Genomic DNA, 27177 nt, shown 5'->3' on the forward strand with positions numbered 1-27177 from the left:
TGGTGCAAGGAAGCTTGAGGCTTATGCTGCACCAGCCAAAAAAAAAAAAAAAAAAAAATCCTGCATTAGTGAGAGGTAGAAGGGAATCACCAAGAAAGAGAAGAATGATGATATCCAGCTCAGGACCCTGGGTTTGCCAAGCCCATACTCACCAGATGTGAGCCCCTGGGGTTTAGTGGTTGTACTCATCCAAAAATAATTTGAAAAATTTCATTCATCCGTTTGAAGCTTTTCAAAAAGAATATAAAACCGGCCTTCCAGAGTCCTTAATTGGATGCACCCAGTAATGTCTTGGGCAACTATCACAATGATATTTATGGCAAATATATAACAAATGCAAAAGATCTTTTGTTCAAGACAGGAAGCATCTTTCCTCCATGGTTTCTCAAACCAAACTACCCACCATCTCCAACTACACCAGTGCTGGCACTGGCTAAAAGCTGGCATGTGTGCATACTCCAAAAATAAATTAAAAAATTTAAGAATTCAAGAGTCAGATTTGCTCCTGTCATTTTAATTTGATTAAATATCTGCATTCAAGTGCATTTAACACCAGGGGCTCACATCTGGTGAGTATGGGCTTAGCACACCTAGGGTCCTGAGCTGGATATCGTCATTCTTCTTCTCTCTTTCTCGCTCTCTCTCTCTCTCTCTCTCGGTAACTTGGAAATTTTTTTTGTTAGCTAGTGCAGCATAAGCCTCAGGCTTCCTTGCACTATATGGCTAGTAATAATAATAATGAATCAGATTTAAAGTAAAAATATAGATTATTGATATCATAGGCAACAATAAATCTCAAATAAAATTAATAAGCTTGTATGCTGGTGTAAATATTAATTATAAAGGTGTATCATTTTATTTTATTTTTTGCTGTTGTGGACAATAGATTGCTTTGTGAGGAATTGATGTACCAATGCATATGGAAATTCCTTTTATATCAGTGGCTCATCAGTAGCTACTGTATTCTGTGTGCCAGGCTATGCTGGCTTAACACTAGCACCAAGAAATTGGCAAGAAGACTAATAAAAATTAAAATAAGACATCCATCTTACATGATCAGCTGCACAAAATGTGAAGTTCCCTAATAACAACAGTTGACCAAACTACATTGAACAAAAACTTTTAATCTGAATCACATTATCCACCAAATAACACACTTCAAACTGGAACAGTGAAATAAGATATAAAATCAAAACCAAAAATAAATTAATGTTAGACATCTCTGTTCTTCTAGAAGTCATTTTTTTGACCCAAGATAGCATTCTTAACAAATTTCTTAACTTGTGGCATTCTTAACAAATGCTTACTCCTGATGTTGTGTGTACAAGTGCATTGGCATATGTAGTGTTCAATCTCATTCAGATTTTTTTGTGGATGTACTTGTCAGTTCCAGCAAATTAAAGATATGCTGAAGGAATATTAAGATATATATTTATATCATTCTGATAGCCATTTGAATTTTTTTTTTTTTTTTAGTTTTGGCTGTCATGCATTTGTTATTGCAACTATTGCTGGATTAATATATAAAAGGAAAAGAGTGGGAGAGAGAGAGAGAAGTGAACCTTAGGGAACACCAGCCTTAGTGGACAAGTTAGAAGACAGGGTTGGCTGCAATCACCTGCAGTGAGTGGTCAAAGAGAAAACTGGCCACCAATTGCAAAAAATAGTTGACAATCCGTAAGTTGTGAGTTTGTTTAGAGAAACAAGCTTTTATTCTAAACATGATCAAGAGCCTCATAAATGCCTAGAGCAGTTGCTTCATTTTTGCTAAACTTTACCATCAGATTTAAAAAAGTTGAGTAATGTAAGCCAAAATATATACACTAATGGATCTATAATGGCAATAATTTGAGATAGTTTAAGAGTTGGCAGTTGATGGATTTACCCAGTACTTTGGTAAGAATAGATGTAAGCCCGGTGGGACAATAACTGAAAGAGACAATAACAATTCATCACCATTTTTAGATATTGGCTAGATATGAGCAAAATTTCCATGTAGAAGGAAGGAAACACCAATGGAATAAACACCTAAATGAAAAAGACATTACAGAAATCTAGTGAACTCAGGAGCAAAAGTTTTGTAGAACAAGGAGAAATGCTATCAGAATGTAGAGCTCTTTTGGTATGAAAATTGTTTACAGCAGTTTTCACCTGTCTGTTTACCAAAAAAGAAAGAAAAATGTATCACTACATCAGATTTCATCGATAGTCATCTTGCACATCATTAGACAAATGGGATATTTTGGCATTTAGCTGACAGGAGCCACAATAAAAAGCTTAAACATCAAGGAGAGAAGGAAAGAACGACTTTTCTTTCTCTTTGCAGTATCTTCAGATTTGACAGTTCAGGCAAAATTTTAATTTTTGTTGATAACAGCTGAAGAAATTATATATTCTTTGTATTATAGAAAGTACAAAATACAGCCATCTACTTTTAATATAATTTGCTGCATTATATTTAAAGTTGATGGCTGTACTTTGGATGAATTATGTTAAATTGTCTTGTCTCATTATAAAATGTAAGATTTCTGTCTTTGTTTTCGTTAGTTAGTAATTTATTGCTTCTTTGAAAATTTAATTATTATCTTGCTTTGTTTTTAACATTATTAGTTAAAATTGAATGTTTTCAAACTGTTTGCCTTGCAGATTTCCCATCATGTTAAAATGGCAAACAAATCAAAAAGGGTGTCATTAGATTTAAAAGCCAAGGTACTTGATATTCCTTTCAGTAAATCTAGTTATACAAGGGTGCTGGCTAATGGCTTGTCTTCAGGTGAATTGAAAGGATGCTTAGAGACATCTGATTCTAATTCAGATGCCTCTACCAATAGTGAACGAAAGTTGATTCGTCGTAGCTCAATGATATGTTCATCTGGCTTTGATAAATATACCTTTGATAGTGAACGTGCGTCAGTTCCATCCAGATCTGTTGATGCACAACTAGAAAGTAATGTGCCTGTTCCAAGTACTAGTGATGTATCGTCTCTGAGTGATCAGCTTTCATTACCAAGTGATGGAGAAACTAGTCCTATGATTAGGAGAGATACAGTAGTTCATCCTGGGAAATTTGATTTGCAACGATCTATATGTGTTGGTGGCAGATTTCAGAACCCATGGCCTACTTGGCGACCTCCAACAATAACCAATATTTTAAAATTTGGCCTTGCCAAGGATAAAAGCAATATTCCGACAAAACAGGTATGGATGATTAAAGTACATTGCTATTATAGAGTATAAAAAGTTATTTTACTACATTTATTAATTTAAAGAATGCACAAATCAGGGTCATCCGGTCCAACTCTCATCAACTAATCTAATGATAATAGGTATATGATGTAGTAAAGTGTAGACATTTTGAGCTAATTAGAATATACAAAATAATTGATTAAGACTTGATTAAACTGCAAAAATTAGTGAATGAATGTAATTATTCATCTAGTTATTCTTAGTAAGTAAAAGTTTTGGTTTGGTTTTACCTATTTTGATATTGAATATAAAATTAAATTCAGTATGTAATTTTAAACATAATTTAAAATTATTCATGGTTTTTGAGGCATAATTTAATATACACTGTTATGGCCAAAAGTACACCAATGAGCCAAAACATTATGACCACCTAGCTAATATGATGTTGGTCCTCTGTGTGCAGCCAAAACAGCTCGAACCCAGCAAGGCATGGATGCTACAAGATTTCTAAATCTTGTAGCGTCCATGATGTGTATTTTTTTTTTTTTTTTTTTGAGGTGTATAAGGCCTTGAATGGGTTTAGCACGCTGAATTCTGATGGGATCCTTCCACTTGTTCAGATTACGAACCTAAGGGGGCATAAATTGAAATTAAGAAAAGACAGATGTAGAATAGATGTGCGGAAATTTGCCTTTAGCCAGTGGGTGGTTAATTGCTGGAACAAACTTCCATCTGTCGTTGTGGAAGTTGATAGGTTGAATAAATTTAAGGAGGAACTGGACAGGCATTTGGAGGGAATGGTGTGATTTTTTTTTTTTTTTTTTGGCTGATGCTGCATTAGCTCATACATTTGCTTTCTTGCATCACATTCCACTACTACTACTACTACTACTAAATGTGTCTTGTGGTATCTGGTATCAACATATAACCAGCAGATCCTTTAATTCCTGTAAGGTCCATGGTTTAGATACTGCAGATCAGAGTTGCCATTCCAACACAAACCACAGATACTTGATGGGCTTGATGTCTGGGGAATTTGGAAGCCAGGGCAATACCTGGAAGTTTTCCTTGTGTTCGGCGAACCAGTCTCGAGCAATCCGGGCGGTGTGGCATGTCACATTATCCTACTGAAAGATGGCTAGAGGGGAAGATACTGACTAGAGTAGAAGACTGTTGCCATGAAAGGGTGTATCTAGTCAGCAATGATGTTTAGGTAGGTGGTAGATGTCAGACCCCGGCACATGGATGACTGAACCCAGGGTATCCCAGCAGAACATCGCCCAAAGCATGACACCGGCTTGTTTTCATCCCATAGTTCATCCAGGCGTCATTATTAGCCAGGTAAACAATGCACATGTACCCGGCCGTCCACATAGTGCAACAGGAAATGATTCATCGGACCAGATGACCTTCTTCCAATCACTCAAGGTCCAATTTTAATGCTTGCGTGCCCATTGTAGCTGCTGTCGCCAGCGAACAGTGGTTAGCATGGGCACTCAGAGTGGCTTGCAGCTATGCAGTCCCATTTTCAGCAGGGTTCGGTTCAATGTACTGTGTATTGTGACACATAATTCGTGTCACCAGCATTCCAATTATTGGCGAGTTGCACCACAGTCACCCTTCTGTTGCCACGTACCATCCGCGACAGCCTTCGCTCACCTCGAGCATCGATGAGCCACAGTCGTCCAACATCTCACCAGCAGTTCATGGGTTTCCCCTCCTCGGACCACTTTCGGTAGGTACTAACCATGGCTGACCGTGAGCACCCCACCGGCCATGCCGTTTCGGATATGCTCTGACCCAGTCGTCTGGCCATTGAGTCATTCCATGTCAAGTGGCCTAGGGGGTCCCTGCTCGTCCATCAACAATTTTGTTGAACCTTGGTGTGGATGTTTAGTCAGGTTTCAAATGAAGCTGTGCAAAATTTCAGTTCAAAATATAGTATGCTTGAGGCATCAGTATCTTTTTTATGGAGGTCACTTGTGTTATGCAGAATAAATCACAAAAAATTTTCAAAGTTTTAAGTGTTGCTGTTGCATAACAGTGAGAAATAGCTCTCTGAAGCTTGGTATACCTAGTTCACTTTTTGCAGAGAATGCAAAACTTTTGGTTTCCAGGTTCAGAAACCTTCATTTTTTACAATGCGGTCTAAAGAAACTGGTACCAAAATTTGTTGTGACAAATTTAAGCAAGACTTTTGAACGTCATAACTTTGAAATAAAAACCTTTGGTACCTTCTTCTTTGGACATTACACTTACCAACTGCATGAGGTGATCTGATAGAGGTGTATAAAGCCGTGAATGGTTTGAGCATGCTCAATGCTGATGGGATTCTTCCTCTTGCTCAGAATAATCACCTGAGAGGGCATAAATTCAAATTGAGGAAAGGCAGATGTAGGATAGACGTGCGGAAATTTGCCTTTAGCCAGCGGGTGGTTGGTTGGTGAAACAGACTTCCATCCCTTGTTGTGGAAGTTGATAGCCTAAATAAGTTTAAGGCTCATCTGGACAGGTATTTCGAACAAACAGAGGGGTGAAGTGGAAGTGGTGTTTTTTTTTTTTTTTTTTGGCTGATGCATTAGCATTAGCATTAGTAGAGGCATTTGATGCAAGAAAGCAAACTTATGCAGCATCAGCCAAAAAAAAAAAAAAAAAGTAACATAAATAAATAAAAATAACCACTTCCACTTCACCCCTCTGTTCATTCGAAATACCTGTCCAGCTGAGCCTTAAACTTATTTAGGCTATCAACTTCCACGACAAGGGATGGAAGTCTGTTCCACCTACCAACCACCCGCTGGCTAAAGGCAAATTTCCGCACATCTATCCTACATCTGTCTTTCCCCAGGTCCCTTTCACTCTCTACCACTGTCAGTGTAGTACCACACAGTTGATACGTTGCTCTGGGGTTGCTGTTTCCCATATGTAGTACTTTACATTTGTCAATGTTAAACTTCATTTGCCACCTCGAAGCCCATTTGCTCAACCTTTCCAAATCCTGTTGCAGCAGCATAGTGTCAGTGGTGTCCTTCTCAACACTGCCAACCTTCGTATCGTCTGCAAACTTGGACATTAAGCCTGATATACCATCATCAATATCATTTATAAATACAGAAAACAATAAAGGACCCAACACTGAACCCTGAGGGACTCCACTAATAACATTAGTCCACGATGAGCAGTGTCCATTGATTACCACTCTCTGTCTTCTCCCCCTCAACCACCCCTTTATCCATAGCAGCAATTTGCCTCCAATGCCACACTGCTCCAATTTGTGCAGCAGTCTTCCATGTGCAACAGTATCAAAAGCCTTTCTAAGATCCAAGTATATAATATCAAAGTTATTCCCTGCATCCAGTTCTTTTGTGACTGCATCATAGTATCCAATCAAATTGGTCAGGCAAGACTTACCCTTAACAAAACCATGCTGTGTCCTAGTTTTAACTGAAGTCTTGTCTAAATGATCCTGCAGTGCTTCTTTAACCAGTGCCTCCATTAATTTTCCGGGAACAGAAGTTAAACTCACAGGTCTATAATTACTTGTGTCAGCCTTTGATCCACCTTTGTGAATTGGGGTCACATTTGCACATCTCCAGTCCATGGGTACCTCCCCTGAGTCCAAGGAAGTTCTCATAATTATGGCTAAGGGTTTGCTTACTTCCTTTGCTGCCTCCTTTAATATAACTGGATAGATCCCTTCCACCCCAGGTGCCTTTCTTGTGTTTATCTTCAACAATTTCTCCTCCACTTTGCTCTCAGTTATTACAAGATTCTCTAGCTTACTGCTAGAGTTGAATACACCTCTGGCATTCCCCTCGCTGAATAACTCCTCATGTGTGAATGTCGATGCAAAATATTCATTTAGTTTGTTAGCTACCTGAGCAGGGTCATCAACAGTTGACCCATCGATCTCAAGTGGACCAATCTGATTCATCCCCTTCCTTCTAGAGTTTACATAAGTAAAGAACTCTTTGCTGTTTTTCTTCGCATCCCTTGCCAAGGATCTCTCGTAATCTGCCTTCGCCTGCCTAACCTCCTTTGTAACTTGGTTACAGATCAACTTGTATCTATCATAGGCGTCTGTGTCACGTGTTAATTTGTACGTATCCCATGCATTTTTCTTCTGTGCCATATGCCTCATTAGTTCATCTGACATCCATTTAGGCCTGAACCTTGAACAATATTTCTTAGTTGGTATGTAAAGCCTAGTAGCTTCCAAGATAAGTTCTTTGAATGCTTCCCATTTTGAATTTGCTGTTGGCAATATCATCAGTTGATCCCACTGTATAGAATTTAAATACTGTCTCAGTCCATTGTAGTCGCCTTTACGAAAGCAATACCCCTTCCCTTTACCCCTAATGGTAGTTACCTCTTTGAGTAACTCCCACTTCAACACACTGTGATCACTGCCACCTAGTGGTTCATTTATCTGCAGATTCTTAATGCATGAAGAATCACTACTGATAATCAAATCAAGAGTATTACTCCCTCTAGTTGCCTCCCGAACATGCTGATGTAGAAAACAATCATCCAATAAATCCACAAAAGCCTTGCTACTGTGTGAGTGACCAGCCCCCAAATTCCAGTCAATATCTGGGAAATTAAAATCCCCCATTATAAGACTCTCTGATTTACTGGCCCACTCTATTTCTCCGAACAGTTTCTTATTATACTCATCAGAGTCATTAGGCCTATAGCACACTCCTACTCTCAATTTTGATCTCCCAATGCTTATGTCACACCAAACTGACTCGACACTGCACTGTCCAGCGATGTCGACTGGCTTCACTTCCTTGGATTTTATGTGTTTTTTAACTAATAGCATAACCCCTCCTCCCTTCCTATCCTGTCTATCCTTTCTGTAGACATTTTACTCCCCAAATTCCAGTTCTGCATTCCTTATATCTGTGTGACACCACGTCTCTGAAATCCCCACAATATCTGCCTTTGATGTTTTGAGCAATACCTCAAATTCATCAAATTTATTTGCTAAACTCCTAGCATTGGTGTACACACAAGTATACATGCACCTGTTCTTTTTCTTAGCTACCCTAACACAACCCATGTGTTTACTTGTACCCCAATGATTCCCAGCAGTCTCTGAAATATCCTGCATCTTATTTTCCAGGCTGCGGCTCATTCCAATAGAAGCAGTGCCAGAATCACTTTCACCTCTGCCAGTGGCTACTGTTAATCTATTAGTCCTTGTATCCCCCAATCTAGCAGTTTTCCGACCCACCTAACACTGCCTCGATAGCATCAGCAAACATTCTTGCACCCTTTCTATTTAAGTGTATCCCATCCCTGTAGAAGCAGTCTCTCCTGTTAACAAGTACAGACCAGGCTGAAAAAAATTCTACCCCTTGAGCCCTGCACAGTCTTTCCAGGGCCGAATTGATTGACAGGGCTCTCATCATATACTCCCTCCTGTCGTGTCTGGGCAGAATTGCAGACACTTTCAATTTCAACCCTAATTCACAGCTTTTTTTCATCAGTGACCTGTACTTGTCAAGTAATTCCGCCGGTCTCCTGCTCTTAATATCATTAGTGCCAACGTGTACAACTATATCACCTTTTGTGCCCTTAAAAGATGATATCCGCTCTACAACGTCATCAACTTTTGCCCCTGGCAGACATACCCTGGTCCTGTTCCACCTATCCTTTTTACAAAGCATGTTTCCCTTTCCCTGACAATAGAGTCACCAACAACTACTAGTTCCTTTGGGCCCAGCGCATTCTGCCTTGGGGGTTGCCGCTGTGTTGCGCGATGACCAAGTGCAAGCTCTGGCATTGGTGTGGGCAGCTGAGAGCTTGATGGGCCCCTCACTTGTAATCCTTCGAGGGCATCCACCCTGTTCTTCAAGCTCTCATATAGGCCCATAACAACCCCGAGTTGTCGCCTTATCTCCTTACACTCCTTGCATCGCACACACACACACATCCCCCATGGCAGTATCATGTCCCATACTTGACTGCTCCGCAAACATCAAGCAAATAGTGCATCTTAAAAGGCTGTGATTCAGAGGACAACTGCCCCCCTCAGTTCTCCCCTTGGCCACAGCATTCCCATTAGCTTGAGCCTTTTGCTTTGCTGCTCTGGTTTGAGTCATGATTTAGATTTACTTTCAATAAAATTTCAATTTCTATACAAAATTAAATCCTAAACTTGTATCCAAACACAGTTATAACGCTATGTTTATGTTTCAGTAACGAGTGTTATCTACGAAACATTTATGTTACAGTAACGAGTGTTATCTACGGAATATTTATGTTTCAGTAACGAGTGTTATGTACGAAATATTTACGTTTCAGTAACGAGTGTTATCCACGAAATATTTATGTTTCAGTAACGAGTGTTATCTACGAAATCCCTTTATATAACTTTCGTATCAAGTTATGTATTAATTATTTGTTTTTACTAATTATTTATGTTACGTAACCTAAGTGGTTATATGTAAAGTTAAAAGTACAATTTAATTGCCAATGAAGTTCGACAAGATTAATAGATTTTACTTATTAATTTTCCCGTAACAATGGCGGATATTTACAAATGGTAAACACATGTATTTGATACCCTTTCCGATACTAAGTAATACCTACAAAATCTCTATCTAAGTTACTTTAAACTTAAGTACTGTAATAGGAATATAAGCTACTCAAGAAAATAAGTTAATATGTCAATTTAAACTAATAAAGCAGAAAATAAATCAGAAAAAACTTCTCTGTTCAAAGAGCAGCAGAAAGGCACGTCCGCACCGGCAACCTCGTCCTCAGAACCCAATGCATAAGCCGCATAAGCTTGCTTTCTTGCATCATATGCCTCTAATAATGCTAATGAATTCAGCCTAACTAAATATCAGCTCTTATACTTATTTTCTGGCTGAGATATTTTCCTTCATATATTGACACAAAATTTGAAAGTCAAATTTGACCTATCTTAAGGGGCAAATATCTTAATGTGGGACATCTTCAATTCTCTCGTTTTTGCCACCACTGGAAAAAGCAGAGTTTCAGCTGCAAGGATCATAGTTTATCTGCTTTGGTCTTTGCACTTAAGGCCTTTAAAATTAAGCCTAAACATAAAGTAGTTTATTAGCATTAGCATTAGTAGAGGCATATGATGCAAGAAAGCAAGATTATGCAGCATCAGCCAAAAAAAAAAAAAAAAAAAACCATTCCACTTCACCCCTCCGTTCGTTCGAAATACCTGTCCAGCAGAGCCTTAAATTTATTTAGGCTATCAACTTCCACAACAAGGGATGGAAGTCTGTTCCACCAACCAACTACCCGCTGGCTAAAGGCAAATTTCCGCACATCTATCCCACATCTTTCTTTCCCCAATTTGAATTTATGCCCTCTCAGGTGATTATTCTGAGCAAGAGGAAGAATCCCATCAGCATTGAGCATGCCCAAACCATTCAAGGCTTTATACACCTATCAGATCACCTCGCTGGTGCCTAGTCTCCAGACACTGTAATTTGCAAAACTTAAGCCTTTCTTCGTAAGAGCAACCCTTCGTTCCGTTCACTAACCTTGTTGCCCTTCTCTGTACGCGTTCCAGCAGCTCTATATCCTTCTTGAAATCAGGCCTCCAGACCTGTATACAGTACTCAAGGTGCGGCCTGACCATTGCCTTATACAAGGGAATAATCACCTCCCTATTCCTGCTAGAAAAATTCCTGTATATCATTGATAAGACACCATGAGCTACTCTTGCAGCCCATCTGCACTGCTCAGAGAACTTCATATCTGCCTGCACAATTTCCCTCAGGTCCTTTTCATTCTTTACCACTGTCAGTGTAGTACCACAGAGTTGATACGTTGCTCTGGGGTTGCTGTTTCCCATATGTAGTACTTTACATTTGTCAATGTTAAACTTCATTTGCCACTTCTCAGCCCATCTGCTCAACCTTTCCAGATCCTGTTGCAGCAGCATAGCATCAGTAGCATTCTTAACAACCCTGCCAACCTTTGTATCGTCTGCAAAATTGGGCATTAAGTTTAATATACCATCATCAATATCATTTATAAATAAAGAAACCAATAATGTACCCAGTACTGAACCCTGAGGGACTCACTAATAACATTAGTCCAGGATGGGCAGTGTCCATTTATTACCACTCGCTGTCCTGTCTAGATGATCCTGCAGTGCTTCTTTAACCAGTGCCTCCATTAATTTTCCTGGAACAGAAGTTAAACTCACAGGTCTATAATTACTTGTGTCAGCCTTTGATCCTCCTTTGTGAATTGGGGTCATATTTGCACATCTCCAGTCTGTGGGTACCTCCCCTCAGTCCAAAGAAGCTCTCATAATTATGGCTAAGGGTTTACTTCCTTTGCTGCCTCCTTTAATATAACTGGATGGATCCCATCCACCCCGGGTGCCTCTCTTGTGTTTATCTTCAACAATTTCTCCTCCACTTTACTCTCAGTTATTACAAGATTCTCTAGCTTACTGCCAGAGTTGAATACACCTCTTGCATTCCCCTCGCTGAATAACTCCTCCTGTGCGAATGTCGATGCAAAATATTCATTTAGTTTGTTAGCTACCTGAGCAGGATCATCTACAGTTTACCCATCGATATCAAGTGGACCATTCTGATTCATCCCCTTCCTTCTAGAGTTTACATAAGTAAAGAACTCTTTGCATCCTTTGCCAAAGATTTCTCATAATCTGCCTTTGCCTGCCTAACCACCTTTGTGACTTGGTTACAGACCAGCTTATATCTATCATAGGCTTCAGTGTCATCTGTTAATTTATATGTATCCCATGTGTTTTTCATCTCGAGTTTTTCTTCTAGAGTTTTCATAAGTAAAGATTTCCAAAGTTTCCTTTGCCAAAGATTTCTCATAATCTGCCTAATCTCATTTGTGACGTGGTTACAGACCGTCTTATATCTATTATAGGCTTCCTTGTCACCTGTTAATTTATATGTATCCCATGCGTTTTTCTTCTCTGCCACGTGTCTCATTAGTTCATCTGACATCCATTTAGGCCTAAACTTTGCGTAATATTTCTTAGTTGGTATGAAAAGCCTAGTAGCTTCCAAGAGTAAGCGTTTGAATTTGCTGTTGGTAATGTCATCAATTGGTCCCACCGTATAGAATTTAAATACTGTCTCAGACCATAGTCACCTTTATGAAAGCAAAAACCCTTCCCTTTACCCCTGACCCTCTTTCGAGTAAATTCAACTTCAGCACACTGATCACTGCCACCTAGTGGTTCCTTTATCTTCAGATTCTTAATGCACGAAGAATCACTACTGATAATCAGATCAAGAGTATTACTCCCTCTAGTTGCCTCTCGAGCATTCTGCTGTAGAAAACAATAAATCCACAAAAGCCTTGTGACCCACCCACAAATTCCAGTCAATATCTGCGAAATTAAAATCCCCCATTATAAGACACTCTTATTTACTTGAACAACTCAGTTGGTCTGCTGACGAGGCTTCTAGTGACGGTCGTGTTCAAAGCCGCTAAGTGGATTTTTCTTATTTATTGATTTGAAATTATTGTTTTTCTAAAACTTTTGATTTAAATTTAGTAGTATAACATTATTTTGTGATTTTCTGATTAATTTGGTGTATTTATTCTTTACTCGGCCTTATAATTGCATAAAAGTATCGGTAAGGGTTTCCACGTGTTCGTAATTTTCCCGCCATTGTGATACGATAGTTATATACCGTACTAGATAGCGTTAGTTGAACTTCGTTAGCAGTTGAATTGTACTTTTAAATAAATACCTATAACAACTTAGATTACAAACGTAATATAATTATATTTAACATAATTAAGTATAATTAATTAATAAATTAATAGAATCATGACTCAGACCAGAGCAGCAAAGCAAAAGGCTCAAGCTAATGGAAGTGCTGTGGCTCAGAGCAGAACTGAGGGGGGGGGCAGTTGTCCTCTGACTCACAGCCTTATAAAATGCACTGTTTGCTTGATGTTTGCAGAGCAATCGGGTACGGGACATGATACTGCCAAGGGGGATGTCTTTGTGTGTGCGCGATGCAAGGAGTGTATCGATATCAGGCAACAACTCGGCGTTCTTGTGGGCCTATATGAGAGCTTGAAGGACAGGGTGGATGCCCTCAAAGAAACTAAATTGAGGGGCCCATCAAGCTCTCAGCTGCCCACATCAACGCCAGAGCTTGCACTTGGGCATCGTGTGACACAGAGACAACCCCCAAGGCAGAATGCGCTGGTCCCGAAGGAACTAGGAGTTGTTGGTGACTCTATTGTCAGGGAAACGGTGAACATGCTTTGTAAAAAAGATAGGTGGAACAGGACCAGGGTATGTCTGCCAGGGGCAAAGGTTGATGACGTTGTAGAGCGAATATCATCTTTTAAGGGCACAAAAGGTGATATAGTTGTACACGTTGGCACTAATAATATTAAGAGTAGGAGACCGGCAGAATTACTTAACAAGTACAGGTCACTGTTGAACAAAAGCTGAGAATTAGGGTTGAAGTTGAAAGTGTCTGCAATTCTGCCCAGACACGATAGGAGGGAGTATATGATGAGAGCCTTGTCGATCAATTCGGCCCTGGAAAGATTGTGCAAGGCTCAAGGGGTAGAATTTTTTTCAGCCTGGACTGTACTTGTTAACAGGAGAGATTGCTTCTACAGGGATGGGATACACTTAAATAGAAAGGGTGCAAGAATATTTGCTGATGCTATCGAGGCAGTGTTAGGTGGGTCGGAAAACTGCTAGCTTGGGGGGAGACAAAGACCAATAGATTGACAGTAGCCACTGGCAGAGGTGAAAGAGATTCTTGCACTGCTTCTATGAGAATGAGCAGAAGCCTGAAAAACAAGATGCATGGTATTTCAGAGACTGCTGGGAGCCATTGCGGTACAAGTAAACACATGGGTTGTGTTAGGGTAGCTAAGAATAGAAACAGGTGCAGGTATACTTGCGTGTACACCAATGCTAGGAGTTTAGTAAATAAATTTGATGAATTTGAGGTATTGCTCAAAACATCGAAGGCAGATATTGTTTGGTTATCAGAGACATGGTGTCACACAGATATAAGGGATGCAGAACTGCAATTTGGGGAGTACAACGTCTACAGAAAGGATAGACAGGATAGGAAGGGGGGAGGGGTTATGCTATTAGTTAAGAAACATAAAAACCAAGGAAGTGAAGCCAGTCGACATCGCTGGACAGTGCAGTGTTGAGTCAGTTTGGTGTGACATAAACATTGGGAGATCAAAATTGAGTAGGAGTGTGCTATAGGCCTAATGACTCTGATGAGTATAATAAGGAACTGTACAGGGAAATAGAGTGGGCCAGTAAATCAGAGAGTCTTATAATGGGTGATTTTAATTTCCCAGATATTGACTGGAATTTGGGGGCTGGTTACTCACACACTAGCAGGGCTTTTGTGGATTTATTGGATGATTGTTTTCTACATCAGCATGTTCGGGAGGCAACTAGAGGGAGTAATACTCTTGATTTGATTATCAGCAGTGATTCTTCATGCATTAAGAATCTGCAGATACATGAACCACTAGGTGGCAGTGATCACAGTGTGCTGAAGTGGGATATACTCAAAGAGGAAACTACCATTAGGGGTAAAGGGAAGGGTTATTGCTTCCGTAAAGGCGACTACGATGGACTGAGACAGTATTTAAATTCTATACAGTGGGACCAACTGATGATGTTACCAACAGCAAATTCAAAATGGGAAGCATTCAAAGAACTCATCTTGGAAGCTACTAGGCTTTACATACCAACTAAGAAATATTGTTCAAGGTTTAGGCCAAAATGGATGTCAGATGAACTAATGAGGCATATGGCAGAGAAGAAAAATGCATGGGATACATACAAATTAACACATGACACAGAAGCCTATGATAGATACAAGTTGATATGCAACCAAGTTACAAAGGAGGTTAGGCAGGCGAAGGCAGATTACGAAAAATCCTTGGCAAGGGATGCAAAGAAAAACAGCAAAGAGTTCTTTACTTATGTAAACTCTAGAAGGAAGGGGATGAATCCGATTGGTCCACTTGATATTGATGGGTCAACTGTTGATGATCCTGCTCAGGTAGCTAACAAACTAAATGAATATTTTGCATCGACATTCACACATGAGGAGTTATTCAGCGAGGGGAATGCCAGAGGTGTATTCAACTCTAGCAGTAAGCTACAGAATCTTGAAATAACTGGGAGTAAAGTGGAGGAGAAACTGTTGAAGATAAACACAAGAAAGGCACCCGCCCGGGGTGGATGGGATCTATCCAGTTATATTAAAGGAGGCAGCAAAGGAAGTAAGCAAACCCTTAGCCATAATTATGAGAGCTTCCTTGGACTCAGGGGAGGTACCCATAGACTGGAAATGTGCAAATGTGACCCCAATTCACAAAGGAGGATCAAAGGCTGATACAAGTAATTATAGACCTGTGAGCTTAACTTCTGTTCCAGGAAAATTAATGGAGGCACTGGTTAAAGAAGCACTGCAGGATCATTTAGACAAGACTTCAGTTATAGCTCAGACACAGCATGGTTTTGTTAAGGTGAAGTCTTGCCTGACCAACTTGATTGGATACTATGATGCAGTCACAAAAGAACTGGATGCAGGGAATAACTTTGATATTATATACTTGGATCTTAGAAAGGCTTTTGATACTGTTGCAAATGGAAGACTGCTATACAAATTGGAGCAGTGTGACATTGGAGGCAAATTGCTGCTATGGATAAAGGGGTGGTTGAGGGGGAGAAGACAGAGAGTGGTAATCAATGGACACTGCTCGTCGTGGACGGATGTTATTAGTGGAGTCCCTCAGGGCTCAGTGTTGCGTCCATTATTGTTTTCTGTATTTATAAATGATATTGATGATGGTATATCGGGCTTAATGTCCAAGTTTGCAGACGATACAAAGGTTGGCAGGGTTGTCAAGGACACTACTGACACTATGCTGCTGCAGCAGGATCTGGATAGGTTGAGCAGATGTGCTGAGGGGTGGCAAATGAAGTTTAACATTGACAAATGTAAAGTACTACACATGGGAAACAGCAACCCCAGAGCAACGTATCAACTCTGTGGTACTACACTGACAGTGGTAGAGAATGAAAGAGACTTGGGGGTGGTTGTGCAGGCAGATATGAAGGTCTCTGAGCAGTGCAGACGGGCTGCAAGAGTAGCTCATGGAGTATTGTCAATGATATACAGGAATTTTTCCAGCAGGGATAAGGAGGTGATTATTCCATTGTATAAGGCGATGGTCAGGCCACACCTAGAGTACTGTATACAGGTCTGGAGGCCTCATTTCAAGAAGGATGTAGAGCTGCTGGAACGAGTACAGAGAAGGGCAACAAGATTAGTGAATGGAACAAAGGGGTGCTCTTACGAAGAAAGGCTTAAGTTTTGCAAATTACAGTGTCTGGAGACTAGGCACCAGCGAGGTGATCTGATAGAGGTGTGTAAAGCCTTGAATGGTTTAAGCATGCTCAACGCTGATGGGATTCTTCCTCTAGCTCAGAAAAATCACCTGAGAGGGCATAAATTCAAATTGAGGAAAGACAGATGTAGGATAGACTTGCGGAAATTTGCCTTTAGCCAGCGGGTGGTTGGTTGGTGGAACAGACTTCCATCCCTTGTGGTGGAGGTTGATAGCCTAAATAAGTTTAAGGTTCAGCTGGACAGGTATTTTGAACGAACAGAGGGGTGAAGTGGAAGTGGGGTTTTTTTTTTTTTTTTTTTTTGGCTGATGCTGCATAAGCTTGCTTTCTTGCATCAAATGCCTCTACTAATGCTAATGCTAATACTTGCCCACTCTATTTCTCTGTACAGTTGTCTATTATGCTCATCAGAGTCATTAGGCCTATAACACACTCATACTCTCAATTTTGCTTTCCCAGTGTCACACCAAACTGACTTGATACTGCATTGTCCAGCCATGTCGACTGGCTGTACTTCCTTCTATTTTATGTGTTTCTTAATAGCATAACCCCTCCTCCCTTCCTATCCTGTCTATTCCATTTCTGCATTCCTTATATCTGTGTGACACCACGTCTTTGATATCCCAACAATATCTTCCTTTGATGCTTTGACCAATACCTCAAATTCATCAAATTTATTTACCAAACTCCTAGCATTGCAGGTATACATGCACCTGTTTGCTTATGTCATCTTACTGTGTTAAGGGTAGCTAATACTTGGGCTGTGTTATACTTCTGTTAAGGTGAGGGCATGGGACTTTTTAGTAAACAAATTGATAAATAGTTACCCGTTAGTTGGAAGAAATACTCCAGTAGTACTGCAGATAATCCGTTTTGTCAGTGTAGTTAATAATACTCTGTACATGAACATAATTATTCTTTGTTAAATAATTAGATAAATATGGCATTAAAAACTAGAATGATTCTTAAAAACTTATTGAACATTACTGATGATAAAATACAGGTGCTTTTAATATAAACTGCATAATCCAAATGAAACGCTAATAATTAATTTTTTAAAGAAGGGAAACTCATATTTCAAAGGGAATAAGTTTTTACCTCATATAGACTGGACAGCCTTTTATCTTATAGTAATTGTCTTAACACTTGTTAAGACAAGACAAAAGATTTTAATCTAGTAAAACTGTTATCATGGCACATTTTTAGTATAAAAGTTTCCAAAAAAAACAGTTGCATTTAACTACGTAATGATTTATTTGTATTAAGTAATGAAATAATTTGAAAGTTTTTGTCTGAGGAAGAAAGCTTCATATTTTTACCATTTAGGAATTGGATCTAGTTTTGCCTATTGTGAAGCCAAAATTTAAGGATCTTTCTAAACCACCGGAAGATGGTATCAGAGTGACATGGTTAGGTCATTCTACTGTTCTTGTGCAGTTTCATGGACTTACAATTCTTACTGATCCTATATTCAGTGATAGAGCTTCACCAAGTCAAGTTGTTGGACCAAAGCGTTTTCGGGATCCTCCATGCAATATTCATGAACTTCCATACATCAATGCTGTGGTTATTAGCCATAATCATTATGATCATCTTGATCTCAATACTGTTACACTCCTAAATGCAAGGTAAGTTTACATGCAAGAAAGATTATAAATTAAGCTATTATTTTGGTTTAGATTTAAATTTATAAATTTGGTTAATATCATGTTACGAAGTTAACTTTATTTTATATATGGGTTACTGCTTGATATTTTGTGAAATGTTGTGATTTTAAATAATTTTCTGAACTGGATCATCAAATGATTTCAAAAGAAAACAAACAAAAAAAAAAAAAAAGATAGCGATATGAAGTTTGGTTAGTTTTGTACTCTATTAATGATGTTTATCTGGTTATACAGTCTGTTCTGGGACACATTGGGACCAGTGCATTTTGGGACACATCGGGACTAGTGCATTTTGGGACACATCGGGACTAGTGCATTTTGGCCCGATTAAGCGGCTGCCCCAATTATCTGAAGTTTCACGTAAATAGTTAAAAATACAGTGTACCTCCCTTTTACAATTGGTTCACTGTACAATCAAATCCCGTTTGATTGTACAGTGAACCAATTGTAAAGGGGGGGGAGTACATTTTGATCACATTTGTGAATTGAATTTTAATTTTGACTGGTCATTTTGATCACGTTTGTGAATTGAATTTTAATTTTGACTGGTCATTTTGATCACGTTTGTGAATTGAATTTTAATTCTATTAAACAGCGATTCTAATTAGTGAAAATAGGAGGAATATTATCCACAGGCTATAAAAGCAAAGATATATTAAGCACAAATTTACCATTTATTACCTTACCAATTAAAAAATTAAATGATACGTGAAAATCGGAAGAATATACATGTTAATTGGAATAATTAATACGTACTTAATATGTACATATGAACTAGTTGACATTTCTGTTCACTGATATTTGTGGGTGGGGTTAAAATTTAAGACAGTAAAAAGATAAGCAATCAATAAAAAAGAACACGGCACACACACAGATTGCAAGTAACATAATATGCGTAAGTGAGAACGGAGTAACGAGTTACAAAGCTTTAAAAATTGGAATGAAGAGAAGATCTGAAAATTAATTTTTTTATATGATTGAAGATTTCATGGAAGTGTAAACACATTTCACCATAATAACCCACAGATTCCAGCTATCAGTATTATTGCAAATTCAGTAAGGTCGAGTTTACTGTCCTTTTATGATAGATTTCACTGACAGAAAAGCCCTGTAAACAGGTGACTGCTAATTGTTTTATGGTTGTGACCCAGAATTTCGACTGAACCACGTGGTACCATCAGAGACAATCGAAGGGTAATCTCCAGTCCTGCGGTCTCCTGCCCCGATTAAACGCATGCTGTCCCAATTAAGCGAAGTAAACCCTGGCAATTTCTTGATTGGTTTCTGTTTTTTAAGATTTGTTCCCCCCTTCCCCCCAAATAAACGGTTGCCCCGATTAACCGGTGGTCCAAATAACCGGAATCCACTATATTAGTATTAGCATTAGTAGAGCTATATGATTCAAGAAAGCAAGCTTATGCAGCATCAGCCAAAAAAAAAAAAAAAAAAAAAAACACTTCCCATTTCAGCCATCCATTCACTCCAAATGTTTGTTCAGCTCTTCCTTCTATTTATTTAAGCTATCATATTCCACAATGACAGATGGAAGTTTGTTTCAGCAATCAACTGCCTCCTGGCTAAAGATAAATTTCCACACATCAGTTTTACACAATTCTTTCCTCAATTTAAGTTTGACTCCTTAGGTTTGTAATCTGAAAAACAGGAAGAATCTCATCATCATTGAGCTTGCTCAAACCATTCAAGGCCTTATATACCTTAATCAGATCACCATTCAAGTGCTTAGTTTACAGACACCACAATTTGCAGAATTTAAGCCCTTCTTGGTAAGGGCACACCTTCATTCCCCTCACTAATCTTGTTGCCCTTCTCTGTACATGTTCTAGCAACTCTACATCCTTCCTAAAATGAGGCCTCCATTCCTGCATACAGTACTCAAGGTGGGGCCTGACTGCCTTATACAAGGGGATAATCACCTCCTTATCCCTACTTGCAAATAAAATTCCTGTATATTATTGACAAGACTGCTACTCTGGCCACCTGTCCGAACTGCTCAGAAAACTTCATATCTGACTGTGCAATTACCCCAAGGTCTCTTTCATTCTCCATCTGAGTGTAACACCACCCGGTTGGTACATTTCTTTGGGGTTACTGCTACCATATGCAGTATTTTCCATCTGTCAATGTTAAACTTCATTTGCCACTTCTCAGCCCATCTACCCAACGTTTCTTCTTGATTAGACTGGGGTTCGAGCCCGTCACCACCAAATACGGAGGATGCGGAAAGGTCAGGGAATGACCACCGCATATTCTCGAGCAATATGGCCTTATTTGCTAATGCTCCTAAAAACCAAATAACAAACCCAACGTTTCCAGATCCTGGTACAGCAGCATACTGTCATTACTGTTATTAACAATCATCCCAACCCGACATGCCTTCATCAGTATCATTCCAGACTAATAACATCAATAACTCCACTAATAACATTAGTCTGCGAAGAGTAGTGTCCATTGATTACCAGTCTCTGTCTTCTCCCACTCAACCATCCCTTTATCCACACTGCTCCAATTTGTGTAGCACTCTTCCATGTGCAATAGTATCAAAAGCCTTTCTAAGATCCAAATATACAATATCAAAATTATCTTTGCATCCAGTTCCTTTGTGACCACATCATAGTATCCAATCAAATTGGTTGGACAAGACTTCCCCTTAACAAACCCATGCTGTGTCCGAGCTATAACTGAAGTCTTCTCTAGATGAACCTGCAATGCTCCTTTAACCAGTGCCTCCATTAATTTCCCTGGAACAGAAGTTAAACTAACAGGTCTGTAATTATTTGTGTTGCCCTTTGATCTCCCTTTGTGAATTGGGATCACATTTGCACATCTCCAGTCCATGGGTACCTCCCCTGAGTCCAAGGAAGCTCTTATAATTATGGGTAAGGGTTTGCTTACTTACTTTGCTGCCTCCTTTAATATAACTGGATAGATTCCATCTACACCAGGCGCCTTTCTTATGTTTATCTTCAACAATTTCACCTCCACTTTGCTCTCAGTTATTACAAAATTATTAAGCATCCTGTTACAGTTTGATAAACTTCTGGCATTTTACTCCCGTATTAACTCCTCATGCGTGAATGAGATGCAAAATACTCAGTCAGTTTGTCAGCTATCTGAGCAGGATCATCAACAGTCGAACCATCGATATCAAGTGGACCAATCTAATTCATCTCCTTCCTTCTAGAATTTACGTAAAGAAGTCTTTGCTGTTTTTCTTTGCATCCTTTGCCAAAGATTTCTTGTAATGTGACTTGATTACAGACTAGTTTATATCTACCTTAGTCTTCTGTGTCACCTGTTAATCTATATGCACCCTCATGCATTTTTATTCTTTGTCATGGGTCTGCTTTAGTTCATCTGAGATCCATTTAGGCCTAAATCTTGGACAGTATTTCTTAGTTGGTATGAAAAGTCTAGTAGCTTTTAAGATTACTTCCTTGAATGCTTCCTATTTAGAATTTGCTGTTGGTAACATTAGTTGGTCCCACTGTATAGAATTTATAAACTGTCTGTAACCACCATGGTCTCCTTTATGAAAGCAAAACCCCTTCCCTTTACCCCTGATGGTAGTTACATCTTTAAGTAAATCCCACCTGAATAATGAAGTGATCACTGCCACCTAATGATTCCTTTATCTGCAGATTCTTAATTATTACTCTCTCTGGTTGCCTCTTGCACATGCTGCTGTAGAAAACAGTCATCCAATAAATCCACAAAATCTAATCTTTCTTGTGTTCAAGTGACCAACCCACAAGTTCCAGTCAGTATCTGCAAAGTTAAAATTCCCCATTATAAGACATTCTGATTTTCTGGCCCACTATTTCTCTGTACTGTTGTTTCTTGTACTCATTAGAGTAATTGCACCTATAACACACTCCTACCCTCATTTTTACTTTCCCAGTGTTAATGGCATACTAAACTGACCCAACATTTCACTAGCCACCCATGTCAACTGGATGCACTGCCTTAAATTTTGTATATTTCCTAACTCGCGGCATAATCCTTCCTCCCTTCCTATTCTGTCTGTCCTTTCTGCATAGGAGAGTGGATTTGTCCATTGGCATGTGAACACTTTGTGGATAAGATGATATATGCCCTACAACATTATCAACTTTTGCCCCAGGCAGACATACCCTGGTCCTGTTCCACCTATCCTTTTTGCATAATAATAATAAAATAATTAAAAAATAATAATAGTAATAAAATAACAAAAAAAAAAAAATAAAATTGAATGATAAGAATAAAATAATAATAATAATAATAAGAAGAAGAAGAAGAAGAAGAAGAAGAAGAAGAAAATTTAAAAAATATATATATATATATTATAATAATTAATAAATAAGAGAAAAAAAATGGACAGCCGGAGCATTTCCCTCCCGTTTGGTAATTATTCAGCTGACCTTTGAAATTCCCCAAACTGTCAGTCTCTACCACCCATTTAGGATAACTGATTCCAGTAATTTATAACTCCCTGGCTAAAATAAAATTGCCTGCAGTCTTGTCTAAACAACTCCCCCCCCCACACCGTAACATGAAATTATGGCTCTAGTTCTAGAATCATTTATAACCTTGAAAATTTTGTCCTTATTCATTTTGCTTATGCCTTTCAGAGCCTTAAACACCTCAATGAAGTCTCCTTTGAGGTGCCTAGTTTCTAAGTTGTGCAATTCCATATTCGAAGTCTTTCCACATATGGATGTCTTTTTTCTGATCTCATCAGGTGAGTTACCTGTCTCTGGACTCTTTCAAGAAGCACAGTCTGCTGAGTATGGGCTTGGCACACCTAGGATCTTTAGCTGGATATCATCATTCTTCTCTTTCTTGATGATTCCCTTCTATTTCTGACTCTTGTTCTCTCTCTCTCTCTCTCTCTCTCTCTCTCTCTCTCTCTCTCTCTCTCTCTCTCTCTCTCTCTCAGGGCAATTCAGAAATTTTTTTTTTTTTGGCTGGTGCAGCATAAGCCTCAGGCTTCCTTGCACCATACAGCTAATAATAATCTATGGACACTAGTATTAATTTTCAGAATTGCTGTCTAAATTCAAATAAACCAAGGAGCTTGACTAGGATTATAAAGCTACTTATAGAAAATAATTTAGTATAATTAAGTCAATAAAACAACTAAATATATATAAAAACTTAGCATTCGCTGGAGCTACAAAAATCTTTGCCAACACGGTAATAACCTCGTACTGAGATTGAACATTTGCACATCTCCAATCTATAGGGACTTTCCCAATACAAGAATGGTCTCATAAGTTTGCTTACCTCTTTTTCTGCTTTTAATTAGATCATATCAACCCAGTGTGCCTTTTTTACTTTTGGTTTCAAAATCTTCCCTTCCACATTTCTCTCAGTTATCACAGAATCATTTATCTTCCAGTTACAAATTGATATTATTTTGGCATCCCCATCGCTAAAAACATTTTTGTTCATGAATATGATGGAAAATATATTAAGTAACCTGAATACATATTTTTTAGTAATCTGAACAGAGCATTTACAGTTATAGCATCCACATATAGTGGACCAATGTGGACCATCCCTTGCTTTCTAGTTTTAACATAAGCAAAAAAGTCTTTGTTCGTTATCTTTTCATTCTTAGCAAGAGACTTTGGAGGGAATGGTGTGATTTTTTTTTTTTTTTTTTTTTTTTTTGGCTGATGCTGCATAAGCTCATACACTTGCTTTCTTGCATCACATGCCACCACTACTACTACTACTTCTTGTAATTTGCCTAACCACCTTAGTGACTTAATTGTTTACTGGTTCATACTTATGTGACTTTCTCTGACCCTGATATATGTAAGCATACCCTGATATATATATTTGACCATGTGACCCTGATATATACATTTTTATTCTCTATTACTAGTTTCATCAGTTCATTTCACATCCATTTAGGTCTAGACCTTGAACATTATCTCTTAGTTTGTATTAAAACATACAATAAATAGTTTGTTGTGACATATGCACTGGGAAAGCAAAGTTGAGATGCATTATAGGCCTAATGAGTACAATGAACAACTGTACAAAGAAATAGTGGGCCAGTAAATCAGATTGTCTTACAATGGACGATTTTAACTATCCAGATATAGACTGGAACTTGTGGGTTGATTACTCACAATCACTTTTATGGATTTATTGGATGATTGTTTTCTACAGCAGCATGTTCGAGAGGCAACCAGATGGAATAATACTCTTGATCTGATTATCAGTAGTGATTTATTCATGCATTAAGAATCTACAAATATATATTTGTAGGTACCACTAGGTGGCAGTGATCACGGTATACTGATGTGGGATTTACTCAAAGATGTAACTACTATCAGGAGTAAAGGGAAGAGTTTTTCTTTCGTAAAGGTAACTACAGTGGTCTCAGACAGTTTTTAAATTGTATACAGTGGGACCAACTCATAGTATTACCAACAGCGAAATCCAAAATGGGAAACATTCATGGAATTAATCTTGGAAGCTACTAGGCTTTTCATACCAACTAAGAAATACTGTTCAAGTTTAGGTCTAAATGGATGTCAGATGAACTAATGAGACTCATGGCAGAGAATAAAAATGCATGGGACACACACAAATTATCAGAAGACACAGATGCCTATGGTAGATATAAGACAGTTTGTAATCAAGTCACAAATGCCATTAGGCAACAAAGGCAGATTGCGAGAAATCTCTCGTAAAGAATGCAAAGAAAAACAGTAAAGACTTCTTTACTTATGCATAAATATAGAAAATCCATACCTGACTACACTCACTACAGTTCGCGTAAACCGTAAACGTTTGGCTTAATTCAGTTCAATCGGGAATCGCATCCAGTGCAGCGTATAGCAGTGCGCAGTTAACCAGGTGATTCTACGCAGCATCAAAGAGTATTATTTCCTAATTATTATTGTAGCATCGATCGAATGAAGTTCCTTTGAGTTTGACCTCTTATTGAAAAAAATAATATTGGTGCGAGATATTTTATAAGTCAGTTTATGCCTTTTCTAATGACTACAATTTTTAATTTAATATAATTTATAGCCCATAAAATGAGCCAATTAAAAAAAAAGAAAAATTGATGCCAAATGCTGCATTTTCAATGATAATTGGACAGTCAAATATTTAATTGCAAATATAGACGATAAAGCTGTTTGTTTTTTTTTTTTTTTTTTTATTATGAAAACCCCAAATATGAAAGGTATCAAAACCTATAGTACTTAGTACCGTGCATGGGTTGAAAGAGAAGTATGGGCGGGGGGATGGAAACTTTGCTCTAGAGACTAAACATGGGTAAGCAAAGTGGTGGTATTGCACCGGTTGATGAGTCATCTACCAACTGTTTGGTTTGTAATCAAAAAATCAAAATCAATCTAAAAAGGCATTTTTCAACAAAACATTTTGTAAAATATAAGCTATTTTCACCGGAACAAATGAAAATTGAAGCAGAAAATTTAAAATGTGGTTTGCATAAGCAACAAAATACTTTGAAAATTTTGTTAAATACAGATAGAGCTCTGGCAAAAGCTAGTTACACTGTTGCACATAAGGTTGCAAAACAATGTAAATCATTTTCTGATGGGGAATTTGTGAAGGAATGTTTGATGCCCTGATAAAAAAAAAACTGACGTTTGAAAAAATTTCTTTGTCATGAAGAACTCTCGTGAGACGAATTGATAATATTTCAAGTAATTAATTTATGTGATCAATTAAAATTAAAATTGGAAGATTGTACTTACCGTGCACTGGCTTTAGATGAGTCATGTGACATTACCGATATGAGTCAACTTTTAATCTTTATTCGAGGTATAAATCATAGATTTGAAATTACAGAGGAATTACTTTCTGCATATCCTATGAAAGACACAACGACTGGTGAAGATTTTTTTATAGCCCTTCAAGAAGCTTTGTAAAAACATATATAAAGTGGGACAAAATTGTCATCATCACAACCGATGGGTGTCCTAGTTTGACAGGAAAAAACATTGGATTATGAAAAAGAATAAGCGACGAAATAAAGCGTATTCCAGAAAAAGAAATAATTTTCTTACATTGTATAATTCATCAAGAAACCCTTTGCAAAAGAGTTTTAAAACTGAAGCATGTTATCGGTTGTAATGAAAGTAGTTAATTTTATTCGTGGAAGAGCTTTAAACCACCGGCAATTCATAGCATTTTTGAAAGAAATTGAATGTGATTTTACTGATATTCCTTACCATACGGACATAAGATGACTTAGTCTTGCAAAAGTGTTAAAAAGATTTCATGATTTGTTGGATGAAATTGTAAACTTCTTGAATGCTAAGGACAGGCTGAATGAATTTTGTGAATTAAAAGATAAACGACTTTTTTTTTTCTGTTGATATGTTTTCGCATCAAAATGAATTAAATTTATTATTACAAGGGAAAGGACTATTTATTTTTGATATGTATACAAATGTCACATCGTTTACGAGAAAACTCAAGTTATTTTCGCAACAATTCCAAAAGTTAACTCACTTTCCAATCTTACAAAAAAGAGAAAAAAAACTTAATGTGCTGATTTTAAGAAATATGAGGCTATAATAAGTGACTTATTTAATGAATTTACAAGAAGATTTGATGATTTTCAGAAAATTTCTAAAGATCTATCTTTAGTAAGCCTACCATTTAATTTTAATGTCAATGGTGCACCACCTTGTATTCAGTTGGAACTGATAAATTTACAATCAAATTTTATATTAAAGAATTAATTTGCTGAAAAAACAATAATGGACTTCTATGCTTTGTTAAATCCAGAAATATTTAAAAATATTCTGAATAATGCACAGAAATATTTGCCATTCTTTGAATCAACATACCTATGCGAAACTACATTTTCTTTATTGAAAAATACAAAGAGCAAAATTATATCAAGAATAACAG

The 27177-nt window shown here is 38.0% G+C and overlaps 1 protein-coding gene across 1 annotated transcript in view; it reads left to right on the top strand.

Moving 5' to 3' along the window:
- Nucleotides 1-27177, top strand: part of LOC150076578 (N-acyl-phosphatidylethanolamine-hydrolyzing phospholipase D-like) — a 167798-nt gene that overhangs the window by 10647 nt on the left and 129974 nt on the right. Inside the window, exons 2-3 of the mRNA XM_090388027.1 lie at nt 2647-3198; nt 17927-18228. Coding sequence (XP_090244153.1) covers nt 2647-3198; nt 17927-18228 — 854 coding nt within the window. The remainder of the gene's footprint in view (nt 1-2646; nt 3199-17926; nt 18229-27177) is intronic.

Source organism: Mastigoproctus giganteus, chromosome 13 (assembly GCF_048544385.1).
Source record: "Mastigoproctus giganteus isolate SK-2022 chromosome 13, ASM4854438v1, whole genome shotgun sequence".
Classification (NCBI taxonomy): domain Eukaryota; kingdom Metazoa; phylum Arthropoda; class Arachnida; order Uropygi; family Thelyphonidae; genus Mastigoproctus; species Mastigoproctus giganteus.